At 44.3% G+C, this 12,942-nt stretch overlaps 1 protein-coding gene across 1 annotated transcript; it reads left to right on the top strand.

Moving 5' to 3' along the window:
• Nucleotides 1–279: 279 nt before the first annotated feature.
• On the top strand, nt 280–7,927 carry RNF114 (ring finger protein 114). Its single transcript, XM_019548114.1, has 6 exons — nt 280–445; nt 1,092–1,242; nt 3,316–3,422; nt 4,148–4,262; nt 5,451–5,558; nt 5,806–7,927. The coding sequence occupies exons 1-6, from the start codon at nt 318–320 to the stop codon at nt 5,869–5,871; spliced, it is 675 nt and encodes a 224-aa protein (XP_019403659.1). The 5' UTR covers nt 280–317; the 3' UTR covers nt 5,872–7,927.
• The last annotated feature ends 5,015 nt before the right edge of the window (nt 7,928–12,942 follow it).

The following is a 12,942-nucleotide window of genomic DNA, read 5'->3' on the forward strand; positions in this document are numbered from 1 at the left end:
AGCATAAAACTCCTGAAAAACCATCCACGTAACAACAAGAGCCCATCTCGGGCCCCCCAAAAGAAACAGGCCAGGGCGCTGTACCGCTTCAGGCTCTGAACCCAGCCAGCTCCACACCCCGTCCAGCACGGAAACCCCGCCCCCTCCCAGCGGCGCGGGGCGGAGCCAAGCACTCTGCGCCCCTACCGCCGCAAGGCGCAGGGTGCAGTCGCATCCGCGCATGTGCGGGGATCTGTGTGGGGGCGTGGCCGCGCCGGCCACCGTCAGCGGCGGGAGTGTCATGCGGAAGTCCTTCGCGGAAGTGCAGGCAGTGGAACATGGCGGGGGCTGACAACGGCTCCCGCTACCCGGCCGCGGCGGCGCCGCAAGACCCGCTATCGCGCTTCCTCTGCCCCGTGTGCCTGGAGGTCTACGAGAGCCCCGTGCGGGCGCCCTGCGGACACGTGTGAGCGGGGCGGGCGGTGCTGTGAGCGGGGGGAGCGATCCAGCGGGGCGGGGGCCTGGCAGCCCTGTGCGAGCCGGTCGCGCCTTCTCGTCCGGTGAAACCCGCTGTCCAGGGGTGCCTCCCACCTCGGGCCCATTTACCCCGCGGTAACCTCCCCCACCCGCACCCCCCGCAGGACCTGCTTAAGCCCGGCAGGGTGTGCCTGTGCAGGAAGGGGCGGGTTTTGTAGCCAGTTAAGTTTCGGGTTCCTGTCATGACCCGTCCAGAGAAAGCCCCTGTGTTTGCAGGACAGCACGCCCTGCCCTTTGCTGTCCTTGGCTTTTGTTGCTTGCGTGGGATGTTTCTGAAGCCCAAAACCTTCCAGTGGGAAACACATCAGCCATAAATTGGCCAGAGCCCTGGGGCATGGGGCCACACCTAACGTTTCCGATAATCGATTTGTTCTTGAAATGTAGCCCTCGATACCAGTTTGTCCCTTTTGAGAATGACACGGGTAGGGTGAAGTTTTTTGGTGTGCGTTGTCCCTTGTGACTTCCCTTTCGTTATAGGCCAAGTTTAAGGTATATCCGTGATGCTTTCATTGAGAACGGTGCAGGTGTTTTCTACAGCATGCGTTTTTAGAAACCTTGTATTTCTTCCCTATTAGTTTTTGCGCTCCATGCCTGCAGGAATGTCTTAAGCCGAAAAAGCCAGTGTGCGGAGTCTGCCGTAGTACCCTGTCTCCTGGCAGCACAGCTCTGGATCTGGAAAAACAAATTGAAATGACAGAAACTGCTTGCAGTGGCTGCAATAAAAAAGTATGAAAGCATTTAAAAACTTCAGTACGCAATTCCCTATGTAGCCGCACCTGGAAAATAACATTTTTTTTTTCAGCCTTCTGGAGACTCAGCTATCAGGATTTTAATGTTGTTAAATAATGCAGAGAAGTAATGCTTGGTAGCACACCAATGTCCTCTCCTCCTCCCCACTCCAACCTTGTCTTCTGTTTCTTCCTTTGGGAGGTGAATTTCAAATAAAGGAGCAAGTAATCAGCTAACAAACTGAAGTATGCAGCAAACGTGAAATGTAGAGATATCATGGGAACTTGCGTGCACACGTTTCTGCAGGGAGAATGCTGTCTTATAAACGCAGCATTTGTCCCGGGAGAAATCAAGTGAAACCTGTCTGAAGAGTCTGTTGGACTGATTTTTGACAGAAGCACCTTTCTAATAGAGTTATTAGAAATTGCATTCAGTATATTAGGGGTAGTTTGCTATGGTGGTGCTGTCTGGTATCTAGTAAAAGTAATATCTTCTCCAGCTTCTGCTGTACAGAGAAGAATCTAATGCTGTGGAAATATGTAATCTGTAGACATAAATGTTGTTAGTCTCTTCTTCACCTTCCATGATACTATTAATACAGAGCCCAGACTTCATATGTTGTAGCATAGAAATTATAGAGCACTGCTGTTACGATGGCAGTGCTGTAAAAATAACAAATACTGATTACCTTTTTATTACTCTGCTACGTGGCAAATTAACTTGTTGATAGTCAGCATAGCTTAATATCTAACGTAGAGCTAGCTTCCACCAGGTAAAGCTAAAGCTAATTAGTTAAAAATCCTTAACGTGATACTGTTCCTTCTAGATATACCTTATACAAATTCCTACCAACTAAAACTTTTTTTTTTTTTTAAATTGTATGCTTGCCTTTCATGCTGCATTTCCTGTAAATTGGATCTAGCCAGTTTCACTTTTGTTTCTAGGCAGTTTTGTTTTCTGACTTGCGGGTACTAGAAAAAATACAAGTGTTCAAGTTTGTAAAAAGGTTGATTTGTCATAAAAGAAAAAGAACTGTAGCCTCCATATTTTACTGTCTGAATAAAATATAAAGCCTCCAGATTTAGCACTGCTTTCTAGCAGTCTGCCACATTCATTTGTCAGAGTTCTGGAAAGCATCAGTATTCAAATACCTTCAATTCTTATTTAGTTATAGAACTCTTACTAGGTTTCTTTCCCAGTTTGACACTTGTCTTATCGGAATGACTAGAGAAACTACTTGCTAAATTTAATAAAATCTTATTATGCACTCTTTGGAATTAATCAGAATAACATTAGCAGTAGAGGTGCACTGATACATTGGCTCCCTTATCGCAGGGACCTCAACTGTCTCCCCATCACACCCCTGCCTTCCCCCCACCCGCTGCAGACTTACCAGCCAGACGCTGCTCTTCAAGTTGGCGGGCTGCATGTTGGCAATCAGATCAGCATTGGCCGATGTGGCTTGTTAATAATTGGCCATCAATATCACCCGAAAAAATCTTTATGGGTGCACCCCTGATTAGTAGGACATATCAATACTAACATTTTGTTTAGCAAAGAATCATTGTACCCTATGAGAGGAAGAAATGGTTACAGTATAAGCTTGTGATCATAAGCATTTTTCTAGCACATCTAATTTACATCTGGCCTAATACTCTGTTGTGTTTACTTTTATAGAATATATTGGCTAATGATTCAGTAGCTTGTCTCTATATTTGAGCCCATAACGGGGAAGAATGGCAGGCAGATCTGGAACATTGGCTTGGTTTAGTACAAAGTAGAAATTAGTTTATTTTCCTTCTGATGTAGAGGGAAAAAAAAAGCAAGAATTATGGTACTCAGGTGAACAGGGAGTCAGCTGTTCTAAGCAGTATATTATACCATAATGTATCGCAAGCAGCACGTTAACCTAGTAAGTAGCCTCTGTTCAGAACGGACTGCCTTATGTGCCACAACATTCAGTTTTCCTTCTTTTAATGTTCTCCAAACAGAATGTTTCCTGATTCCGGTGATTTGCAGTTCCTCTACTTAACCTTAATAACCTTCACATTCTGTCTCTTGTTTGTGTAGATGTACCTTTCAAAGTTACGCAGTCATGCAGCTTCTTGTTCGAAATACCAGAACTATATAATGGAAGGTGTGAAAGCTGTAACTAAAGAACCACCTTGTAACACCAGGTATTTCTATTTCTAGTCGTTTACAGGGAGGTTGCTGGTGGTGGAAGTTTTAGTTAATGCCAAAGCTTGCTTTCCTGATTTGTTTGTATATGTTTTGGTGCATTTGATGTGTTGCAGGCACTTTCTTGTGCAGCATGTGAGAGTACAAGCAAAGACGGTTAGATCTTCATTTAGTCTGGGAAGTAGTTCTTTTAATGCTGCATTACAATTAAACAAGGCTATAATCCCAGAAATTATATCGCCCAGGTGCACTGCTTTACCGACTTAAATTGCCCATGCGCAAACTGTTGCGAGATCAGGGTCCTGGGTAAGGCAATCTAAATTTTCTTTTAGTTTTAAACTTGTTATTCTGTCTCTGATTAATTACTGAAACGAGAAATGACTACATTGAACTGGTCATCCATATTGTAGACTATCTGGCAAACTTTTGTATGCTTCATAAAAATGGTGCAGACCAGGAAAGCAAGCTGAACCTTGATATTTTTGTAAAGGAATAGATGTGTAATTGCCAGCTATATTAACTTTGCCCTTTGAGATGCCATTTCTTCACTGATGGAGAAAACGACTTCTTAAATTCAGCTTGCTCATATATCACACAATAAGGGCTGAACCTAAGTGCTCTGTATTTAAATATTCCCTCTCAAATTACCATGAGTAGCCAGTCCCTCATCAGGTATTAACTTTCGAAAATGTAAACATAATTTTTTTTTTTTCTTTTCCCCCAGGAATGTTCCAAATCGCTTTACCTTTCCTTGTCCTTACTGCAGTGAGAGAAACCTTGATCAGGAAGGACTAGTTGAACATTGCAAAAAGTACCACATCATGGATGCAAAACAAGTGGTAATGCTTACAATATCAGATTCAGTACAACACTGGTGTTGCAGGAATATGCCAGTAGCCTGATGTTAGTTTGAGCATTGGATCCCTCGGTAATTTCTGCTCGGGGACCTTAGACACTTAAGTGTATGCCTGATTTTAAGCTGCAGGTATTCCTTTTGAGTTAAATAGGACTACCCTAGTGAATAAAGTTGTGTGTATACAAAAATGTTAATGTTTGGATATTACTCTTGTTCTGAAGATCTGGGAAAATTCAGACCCACTTCTTGAGGAGTCTGTGGGGAGGTAGACAAGTTTTCAGAAAGGTATCAAAGCATCTTTTAAGTGCCTATACTTGCATTTAAAAAAAACATGTGCACTAGACTAGCCATCTTAACCTCTTGAAGCTACAGGTAATGCTAGAATGAAATTTTGACATCTAAGCCTTTTATGTACCATTCCCTAAATCCTGAGCAAAAGTTCATAACACCGTCTGATGTGTAAACTCTTTTTAATATTGTTACAAGCATTTACACAGATCTTTACCTGCAGATATGGCAGTAAGTAGAATAGAAACAGCAAAACTTGAATTTGGCTCTAACAATTGTTAGCTTTCTCTTATCCTGGGGTGTAGTTTTGAAAAACTTCTCAAGTTTTAATTTATGAAAATACAGTCTCTCTCTTCTATGAAGACATCAATATATGTTCTACAAGAGTGTTGGGGTGCAGTTATTTTATAATCTGTAGAAATGAAGGTTGAAGGATTTTAGAAAGCAAACTTAATTCAGTATTTTGCCCTCCACGAGAGGTTGGAGGCTCAAACTACCAGTCTTACTTCAAAGTCACAAACTTCTGGATTATGTTAATTCAGTGTCTGAGGAATCAGTTGGTTTATGTAGTGTTCTGTGGCTTGACAAAACACTCTCAATTCATTTTGCATACATAGTGAAATTCTGGTTATATGACCTGTGTTCATAATCTTCACAATCATATAGAAGCATTTTTTCTATTTCTTTGGCACTTCTTCCTCCCTCAGTGTTTTTTAAATCAGTTTCTTAGAGGCAAATAACCTGGCCTTCAGGAGGGAAATATGAATTCTAAAAATTACCATGAAATAAGAAAGGCCTCTAAAGAGGTCTCTAGTTCTGAGGGTGTCCTTCTCAGCTGAACATGAAGGGAATTCAACATTGGCTTTTATGGCTTTTTTGAAAGGTTTGCCCAATTTGTGCCTCAATGCCATGGGGAGATCCCAGCTACAGGAGTGCCAATTTCATGGATCATCTTCAGAGGCGGCATCGGTTTTCCTATGATACTTTTGTGGTATGTAATTCCTTATAAGACTCGTAGAATATAGCAAAATGATTGCTGTGTTTGTATTAAAATGTAGTTTAGCCGTTCATGTAGATACCATCCTAATAGGGGCAATGTATCCCTTTCTGGAGATGGATAACATTCTGCTTGTTTTCTGTTGAAAGTCTGATGCTTCCTAAACTTGTTAAATGTTTGTAATGGGTAAACAGTGAAATCAAATGAAGAGTCTAATGACTTCTGCCTTTTCTGTCCTTAGGATTATGATGCTGATGAAGATGATATGATGGCACAGGTTTTGCTACGGTCCTTGAGGGATAAATGAACTAAGTAGGAGAAAAACTGTAATACCAAGCTTCCATTAGGGGGAGTTCCCAGCATCCCTCACACTTCTCCCTACACAGTCCAAGATGAACTCAGGCATCCAAAAATAAATAAGGAAGATTTTTGAAGAGTCCCAGTCACCTAGCCTCAGCTCCTGATCTCGCTCTACATGTCATTGCTTAACACTAACAAGACAGGCTTTTTTGGCTGCTGCTCAGCCGTGTCAGGCTAGTACTCCTGCTCCTTTCATGCTAAGTGTAGCCAGTTGTCTCCTCTGTATTTCTGTTGCCTCTGTTCATTTTCCCTACCCTTGTGTCTGTCTGCTCGCTTTGTCCATTCTTACTTGACGAGAACATATGTGCTACTAGAGGAACTGCTATTGAGAGGGAATGGCCTACACTGGCAAGTGAAGATTATTTGGAAAAAAAAAAAAAAAATCTTTATGCTTCCTAAATGTTGATCAGATACCCTGGCATTTTTGGTCTATGGAAGCTGTTAGTCTGTTAGATGCAACTGTCAGAACTGGTTTGCATTTGAGACTGCCTAGAATGTCTGTGATTACACATTCTTTAGCAGTGTTTCTAATGCTGGTAGTTGGTCTTTTAACTAAACTTAGTACACTGCCTCAGTGATGAATCTTAAAACTTGTATTTTCATTGTAGTTCTGTTCATCTGCATAAGAAACTTGTTCATAATACCTGGTTCAGTACCTGCATGTTACGTACCAGCTTAAATATTCATACTTTGGTTAAAACATTTCTAGTCTAGAAAGTAAAATTCTGCATCCAAAAATTCTTAGTTTAAAAATCCACGATTTCCAGTGTTGTCACGTGTAATAATTATCTCATGTTCTGAACTGACAATTTAAGATCTTTCCTAGAACTTAAGCTACTAAGCATAACTTGCAAGCCTTCACTTGATAGAGGGATTCAAAACTAAAACATCTAGGAATCCAATTTGTTTTTTAAACTAAAATGTAGTTATTAGCTTCCAATTCTTCTGTCCCTCAAGATCATCTGATAGTAAAATGGATTAATGATCTTTAGCATTTCCTAAGCATTACTTGTGTTTTTACAAATTCTACAAAATATTTTGAACCCCTGAGCTTCATTTAAATTATTCAGCTATATTGTGAAATATTTAAGTGGATGATTCTGTATTTAGAATATAGTGTTCATATAATGTTTATTATATAGGTATTGTTTTTGAAAGGAACACCTGAAGAGTAGACAGGAAAGCAGAGACATAACTCAAAATGATATGCAAAGATAATGTACTTTCTACATGTATGAATACAATAGGCTGGTATTACCTTCTAGAAATCACTTTGGGTATTGAGGCTGAATATTCTTATTCACAAATTAACAGCAAGGAACTTCAGGTTCGTGAGGTCCTAGCTAAGGCTTCTGTATCCACTGGGCCTGCACACTAATGTAGTGTAGCATACAGAGCTAGCTTGAGTTCTCAAAGCAAGCTGTTTTAGCCTGCCAAGAAGCTCTATTATCTTCACACAGTGCTGGGCTCTGTAATTTGACCAGACCTTCAAATTGTTTTTTAGAACAGTAAAAAGTTCCAGCTCAAAGTGGCTTGTTTGAAGCTTGAGTTTGCCCACACTGGCTGGGCAAACTAAGTATAAACCATTTCATATTGGGCTTAGTTTTCTTTTTTTCTTTTTTTTTTTTTTTGTCTTTTTATGTGCTTTCACTCATTTGGTATGGACCAGTTTAGATCCATCAGAAGGTGAAATCTACTTGAGAATTGTGTGTCAAATCCTGAAAACTTTTTCATGCAGTGCTCTGAACATGTACCATGTGGCTTTGGCATTATGTTCTGCAGAGATTATGGTCTCGAAGTGTTTGGGTAGAAGCTGTGGAATTTGTGAATTTTGGCTAGAGCCCAAAGTCACCACCTGACTCTATACCACATTTCTTCTAGTATTCTAAGTGCACTTCCATGTCATCTTGACAATGTTTCTGAGAGCTAAGCAATTAAATTGTCTTGTTCTGACTTTTTGAAGACAAGATATCAATAAATTTCATATAATTTATAAAACCTTCTCTTCATGGAAACTTTTGTGATTTATCATGTTTTGCAGTCCTTCCTGTTTTCTCCTTGCACATCTTTCCTGAAGGGAGGCTCTGGCTGGCTCCATCATGCATCACTAAGCCTAAGAGGCTACAGCTCAGTCAATGTTAAAGTATTTTTGTGTGCAGTCTTGTAGCATTAGAAGCACTCAAGTATTAGAAGCAAGTGACTCAAGTGCTAGCATAGACTGGGCAGCTCACCATTTGAGATGAGCATAATTCAGACCTAGCCAGAATGTAAACTGTAGAGGGGGTTGGCATCCACCGCCACATCAAACAATGCTATACTGGGTCAAACCAATGCTCAGCAGCCCTTCTCTGACAGTTGCAGGAGTGGATGCTTCAGGAGAGCACTAAACTGGCTGTATCTGGAATGCTCTATCTCTGCTCATTACATTCCTTGGCATGTACCATCATCAGTTTAGAGAAGCTGGAGGAGACATCTCCAACTGCTGTTTAAAACCACATAACTGGTGATGCTTAAATGATGGACCAAATGCTTAGGGCAGCCCCAGCCCAGCTGATCAGACTTGACTTTCCCATGGGCTCCTTTTGGATTCCCTAGCCTCAGAATTTGTGCCTTTTTTTGGCTGCCATGGACAACGTTCATACCCCTGCTGCACTGCCTTGTGTCTAGAGGTAGATGGACAGAAGCTGGAACTTCCCCTTTAAGATAAAAAGGGGGAGGGAGAAAAAGGAATCAAATTCTGATGTCTAATTGAGTTGAATTGTTTACACTTAACAGTAGCAATATAGATGGTGGCTCTGATTAGATCATCCCTCAGTTGAAAGGGGATTAAGTGGTTGAATAATTTATCAATGTATTGAGGGTTTGGGTGTGGGTTGCAAATTTAGGGTAGGTGAGAAATAAATAAATAGCTCACAATGGTTGAGCTATCCTTATGGGGGAAAAAATTGAGCAGCATTCCTTCAGTTTGGCTTCTCAGCATGTAAAGAGGGCATGCAACTGTGTCTTTGCACCTGTTAACCTGACAACTAGGTTATACATTCCCTGGTGTGATATGTATTCATACAATTGTTCAAAGATAGTGACAAATTGAGCAATGGTATGAGAGAGTTTGCAAAACTCAAATTCCAGTTCTTTATAGATATTTTACTGTAGAAAAGTGTTTAACATGCCCTTGGCTGCTATTTTAGCAGATGAACAAAGAGAAAGTAGATAAAAAAAGATTGTGATGTTTGTGTCTTATGACTGCTCATAAAAATATGCAAGCACTTATGTATGTACTTAAGTGTCAAGTGGGTTGATTTTCTGTGTAACGTTTGTTCATCTGGTGGTTTTGTGTTGAGAAACTTTGGATTAAATATAGCCTCATTGTTCAACCATCTTTAGTTTCATTACTAAATCAAGGCCAGTATCTGCAGCAGGGTTGAGTACTCTGCCAGGGCACCTTTCAGTCATTGTCAGTTGTTGACCTTGTGGTCAAATGCCCATTCTTGGTGTTAATCTAATCTGGCCTGCTCTGGAACTGTGAAATGCCAGGGTCTTGCACTGAAATGGGATTAAAAGGAGAGTTAGCATGAAGCAAGGGAACATAAAATTAAACTAATCCCCTCCCCTCCTCTCTTTTTGGGTCAAAGATCAACCTTGTTAGGTTTAGTGATCCTTACCATGCTCTACCTTAAAAAATAGTGATGAAAGGGGATGCTAGCTGTCCTCATTTAAACACAGTCAACTTTGCTCCTGGAATCAAAATAATGAATTTCATTGGTCACTTTTTAAAATAAAAAATACAACACCAAGAAAATGTGTCCTGATGTTTGACATGTACAAGAGCTGTCCAGTGGCAAAAAGCAGCAAGGAACAGCATCACACTGGGGACAGTAGTGTTTGCATGCACACATGTGCATGTGCTGCTCTCACTCTCCTACATTTATCATTTTGTATTGCATGTTTCATACTCCAGGGAGGGAGTGATAAAGGGAACAGCTCTTGGAGGTAGTGGCTGCAAAGACATTTTTTACATTGCACCCCAACTGTTGCATTGCTGGGATTTTAACAATCTCCACCAAGGCACAAAAGGCCTGTAGAGCACACCTTCTTGTTTATATTAGAAGTGGTGAGAAACATAATCTATCATCTTCACCTTGCAGTTAGATCATTTTCCTCCAATTTAGCTATAGCCATTGTACCTACTCCTGAACCAGGGAAGTCAAATGGAGGGGTTTCAGAGCCCCATCTGGCAGCAAGCTGGGAAATTTGGGAAATGGGCCCTGTTGTACATAGTCAACTGTGACTGCAAGGTAAGGACTGTGCCAGCATCTGGCTTGGAGCACGGTGAGTTGACACCCCTGCCTAAACCATTCTGCCACCTCTGGTTTTATAAACAGCTGGAAGCCAGCTGTTCTAGTAAAGCCAGCTGGAGGAAGCTGCAAAAACATGGTTAGTGAACTGTAGCAGCATCCCAAGGGCAAGTAGCAGCCCCTAAAGTCTGGGTATAGTCTTCTATTCCATAGACCTGTAAGCATGTTGCCTGTTCCAGATAAAGGTACTACTTACACACTGGTGTACACAGTTCAGACCGGACCCTTTGTGTTGGCAGATGGAGTTTATAGATACCTTGGTCATGTGTAGGTGGCAGGGAGAAAAATGTGGCTTTAGCTAGATAGTTGCAGCTAGTTGGAGGTAAAGCACTTAGTTAACAGGCTGTAAAACCTTCCTATTAACAGGGCTATCTACTTACAACAATTCCATTCATTCCTATTTAATATGTTACAGTTAGGTTTTATAAATGAACAGTTCTGCTGGACAAAGTAATAGAATGGCTACCCTCTCCTCAACACTTAACACTGAGCACACTGCATGCCTACTTTTTCACATTTTACTGTTGCAACGATTTGTGTGTGTGGAAAAAGGCCCCCTCTTTGCTGCAGTGCTTACGTTGTACAGAGCTGGTCATGTCTGGCGTCTGAGCCCCGTGAATCCAATTAACATGAATTGCAATTTCATGCTTAAATCCCCATGCTTTGAATGGAGGGTCCCTACATTCCTTCACAATGCCCTTTTTTGTTACATGGAAAAATCGTATTACAGGGGAACTGGAGTGGTCTTTGACCGGCAGAGGGAGCACTTGCATTTTAGAGAGAATCGGTGTAGTAGAGCTGTTTGGCCTGTCTGTATGCCACCTACACATCCTGACTCCTGGAAGTCCTCACTGTCATCTCCCCTCAGCAGTCCTTGTTTAGACTGCATTTCACAGAGCAGGGATGATTCTTGTGAAGGATAAGGGAAAGAGATCACCATTACAGGAAGGTTGCTTGGCTGGAACAGGTGTTGCTGGAAAATTGTACTGATGGCTTTGCCCTCCCCTCTACTGTGAGATTGTTTCCTGTACAGCAGAAAGTTTAAAATACCCTCATATGGTCAAATGTGGGGAAGATAAAACAGGAAGCCCCCAGTAAATCATTTTGCTTATCCCCTTGCTAGTGCAGGATTTTCCCCCAGGCTCTCTCAGTTATCCATTCAGAACGAGTGGAGAGGAGGCCCTTGCCCTGCAAAAGGAAGCTCTGTAGGTGTGCACCTTGTTACAATGCCCTGGAGACTGCAGTCGCACTGAGCTACGAGGGAATAACTAGGCAGCTGGAGGTGAACGCAGCAGCAAAAGCACAACAGGAGTGGATGTACCAGAAAGGTCCAGTGGACCTGTCTGCAAAGGGTAGTTCCAGCACACCAGTTTCAGTAGGCCACGGGAGTGCTGTGCCATATGGGTAACATATGGGCCAGCCTTTGGCACAAGTCTTGGGCTCTAAAAAATGCCAAAACAGCTCTGCCATCACACCCCATGAGAGGACATGTACACCTGTCCGCTGCTGAGCGCAGGCAGTGGGTGCCGCCTGCCCAACCTCCTTGCTCTCGGCTCCTCCGCAGCTGTCCCAGCCAAAACCGGTATGACTTCAGGAAAGTCAATCCAGCCACTTAGCCCCTCTCCTCCTCTTGTTTGGAGGAGCCATTCCCGGGGCCTGATACCGCCTCGACTCAGTACCAGTTTTGCTATTGTTAAGGGTCACGAGAACGGGTTTGCAACACAGGCGCTTGCTCGCCAGCTCTCTCGCGCTGGCAGGAAGCGGCATCTCTCTGGGGCTTGGCACTGTTCTGACACCCAAAGCCCAGCGAAATCCCGAAGCGTCTTCCCTACCTTCGCCTCCCTCCGCACCGAGAGGCGATCAGTGCAGGGGCTTGCAGAAGCCCCTGGACGACGGGCAGGACCAGCCGCTGCCCCCCCGCCCTTGGCTCTGCCTGGCCGGTGCCCCCCTTGCCTGCCTTCCCGGCCCAGAAGGCAGGGGCCGGCAGGACCCGAGCACGTGCGGCAGGAGCGGGCAGACTGACCCCCAGGGGAGAAGGGAAGGGGCCTGAGCGGGCGGCGGGGGAGGGCAGCTGGCACGTGCCCGCCCGACATCTGCAGCCGGCTAATCAACCAGGTGCCCTTCGCAGGCCTGTTCCCAGGCTTCCCCCGGGGGCAGAGCGTGCCCGGGGCGGCGGCTCCCCCGGGCCGGCGTCCTGGCCCGCACCTGCCGGCGGAGGCGCAGGTGCGCGGGCGGACACGTGGGCACGGCCCGGGCGGGGGTTTCTTTCCTGCTGAAAAGAGATTTGACATTTCAAAGGAGGGGGAGCGGCATAACGGCTCCCCCACCCCGAATCGCGCCCCCAGGGCTGGGGTCTGCGGGCCCGGAGCTTCCCCTGCCCCCGGCCCGGGCCCTGCCTGGCGGGGGAGCGACTCGCACGGAGCCGAAGGTGGAGAAACGCAGCCCAAAGCTTCGCCCCGCGTCGTCCTGCTCTTCGCGGACCCAGCCAGGCCCTGCCCCTGCCCTTGCTGCCCCCGAGCCGGCATCGCCGTCCTGGCCTGCTTAGGAAACACTTCCTGGCCCTGGCAGGGTCCAGGCCCGGCGTGCCTCGCAGACGAAGGCTGGGAGGGACCCCCCAGCCCAAATGTTTGCCCAGCTCTGGGGAAAGGAAAGGGGACATGTCG

This window comes from Crocodylus porosus, unplaced genomic scaffold (genome assembly GCF_001723895.1).
Source record: "Crocodylus porosus isolate Cpor-Errol unplaced genomic scaffold, CroPor_comp1, whole genome shotgun sequence".
Classification (NCBI taxonomy): domain Eukaryota; kingdom Metazoa; phylum Chordata; order Crocodylia; family Crocodylidae; genus Crocodylus; species Crocodylus porosus.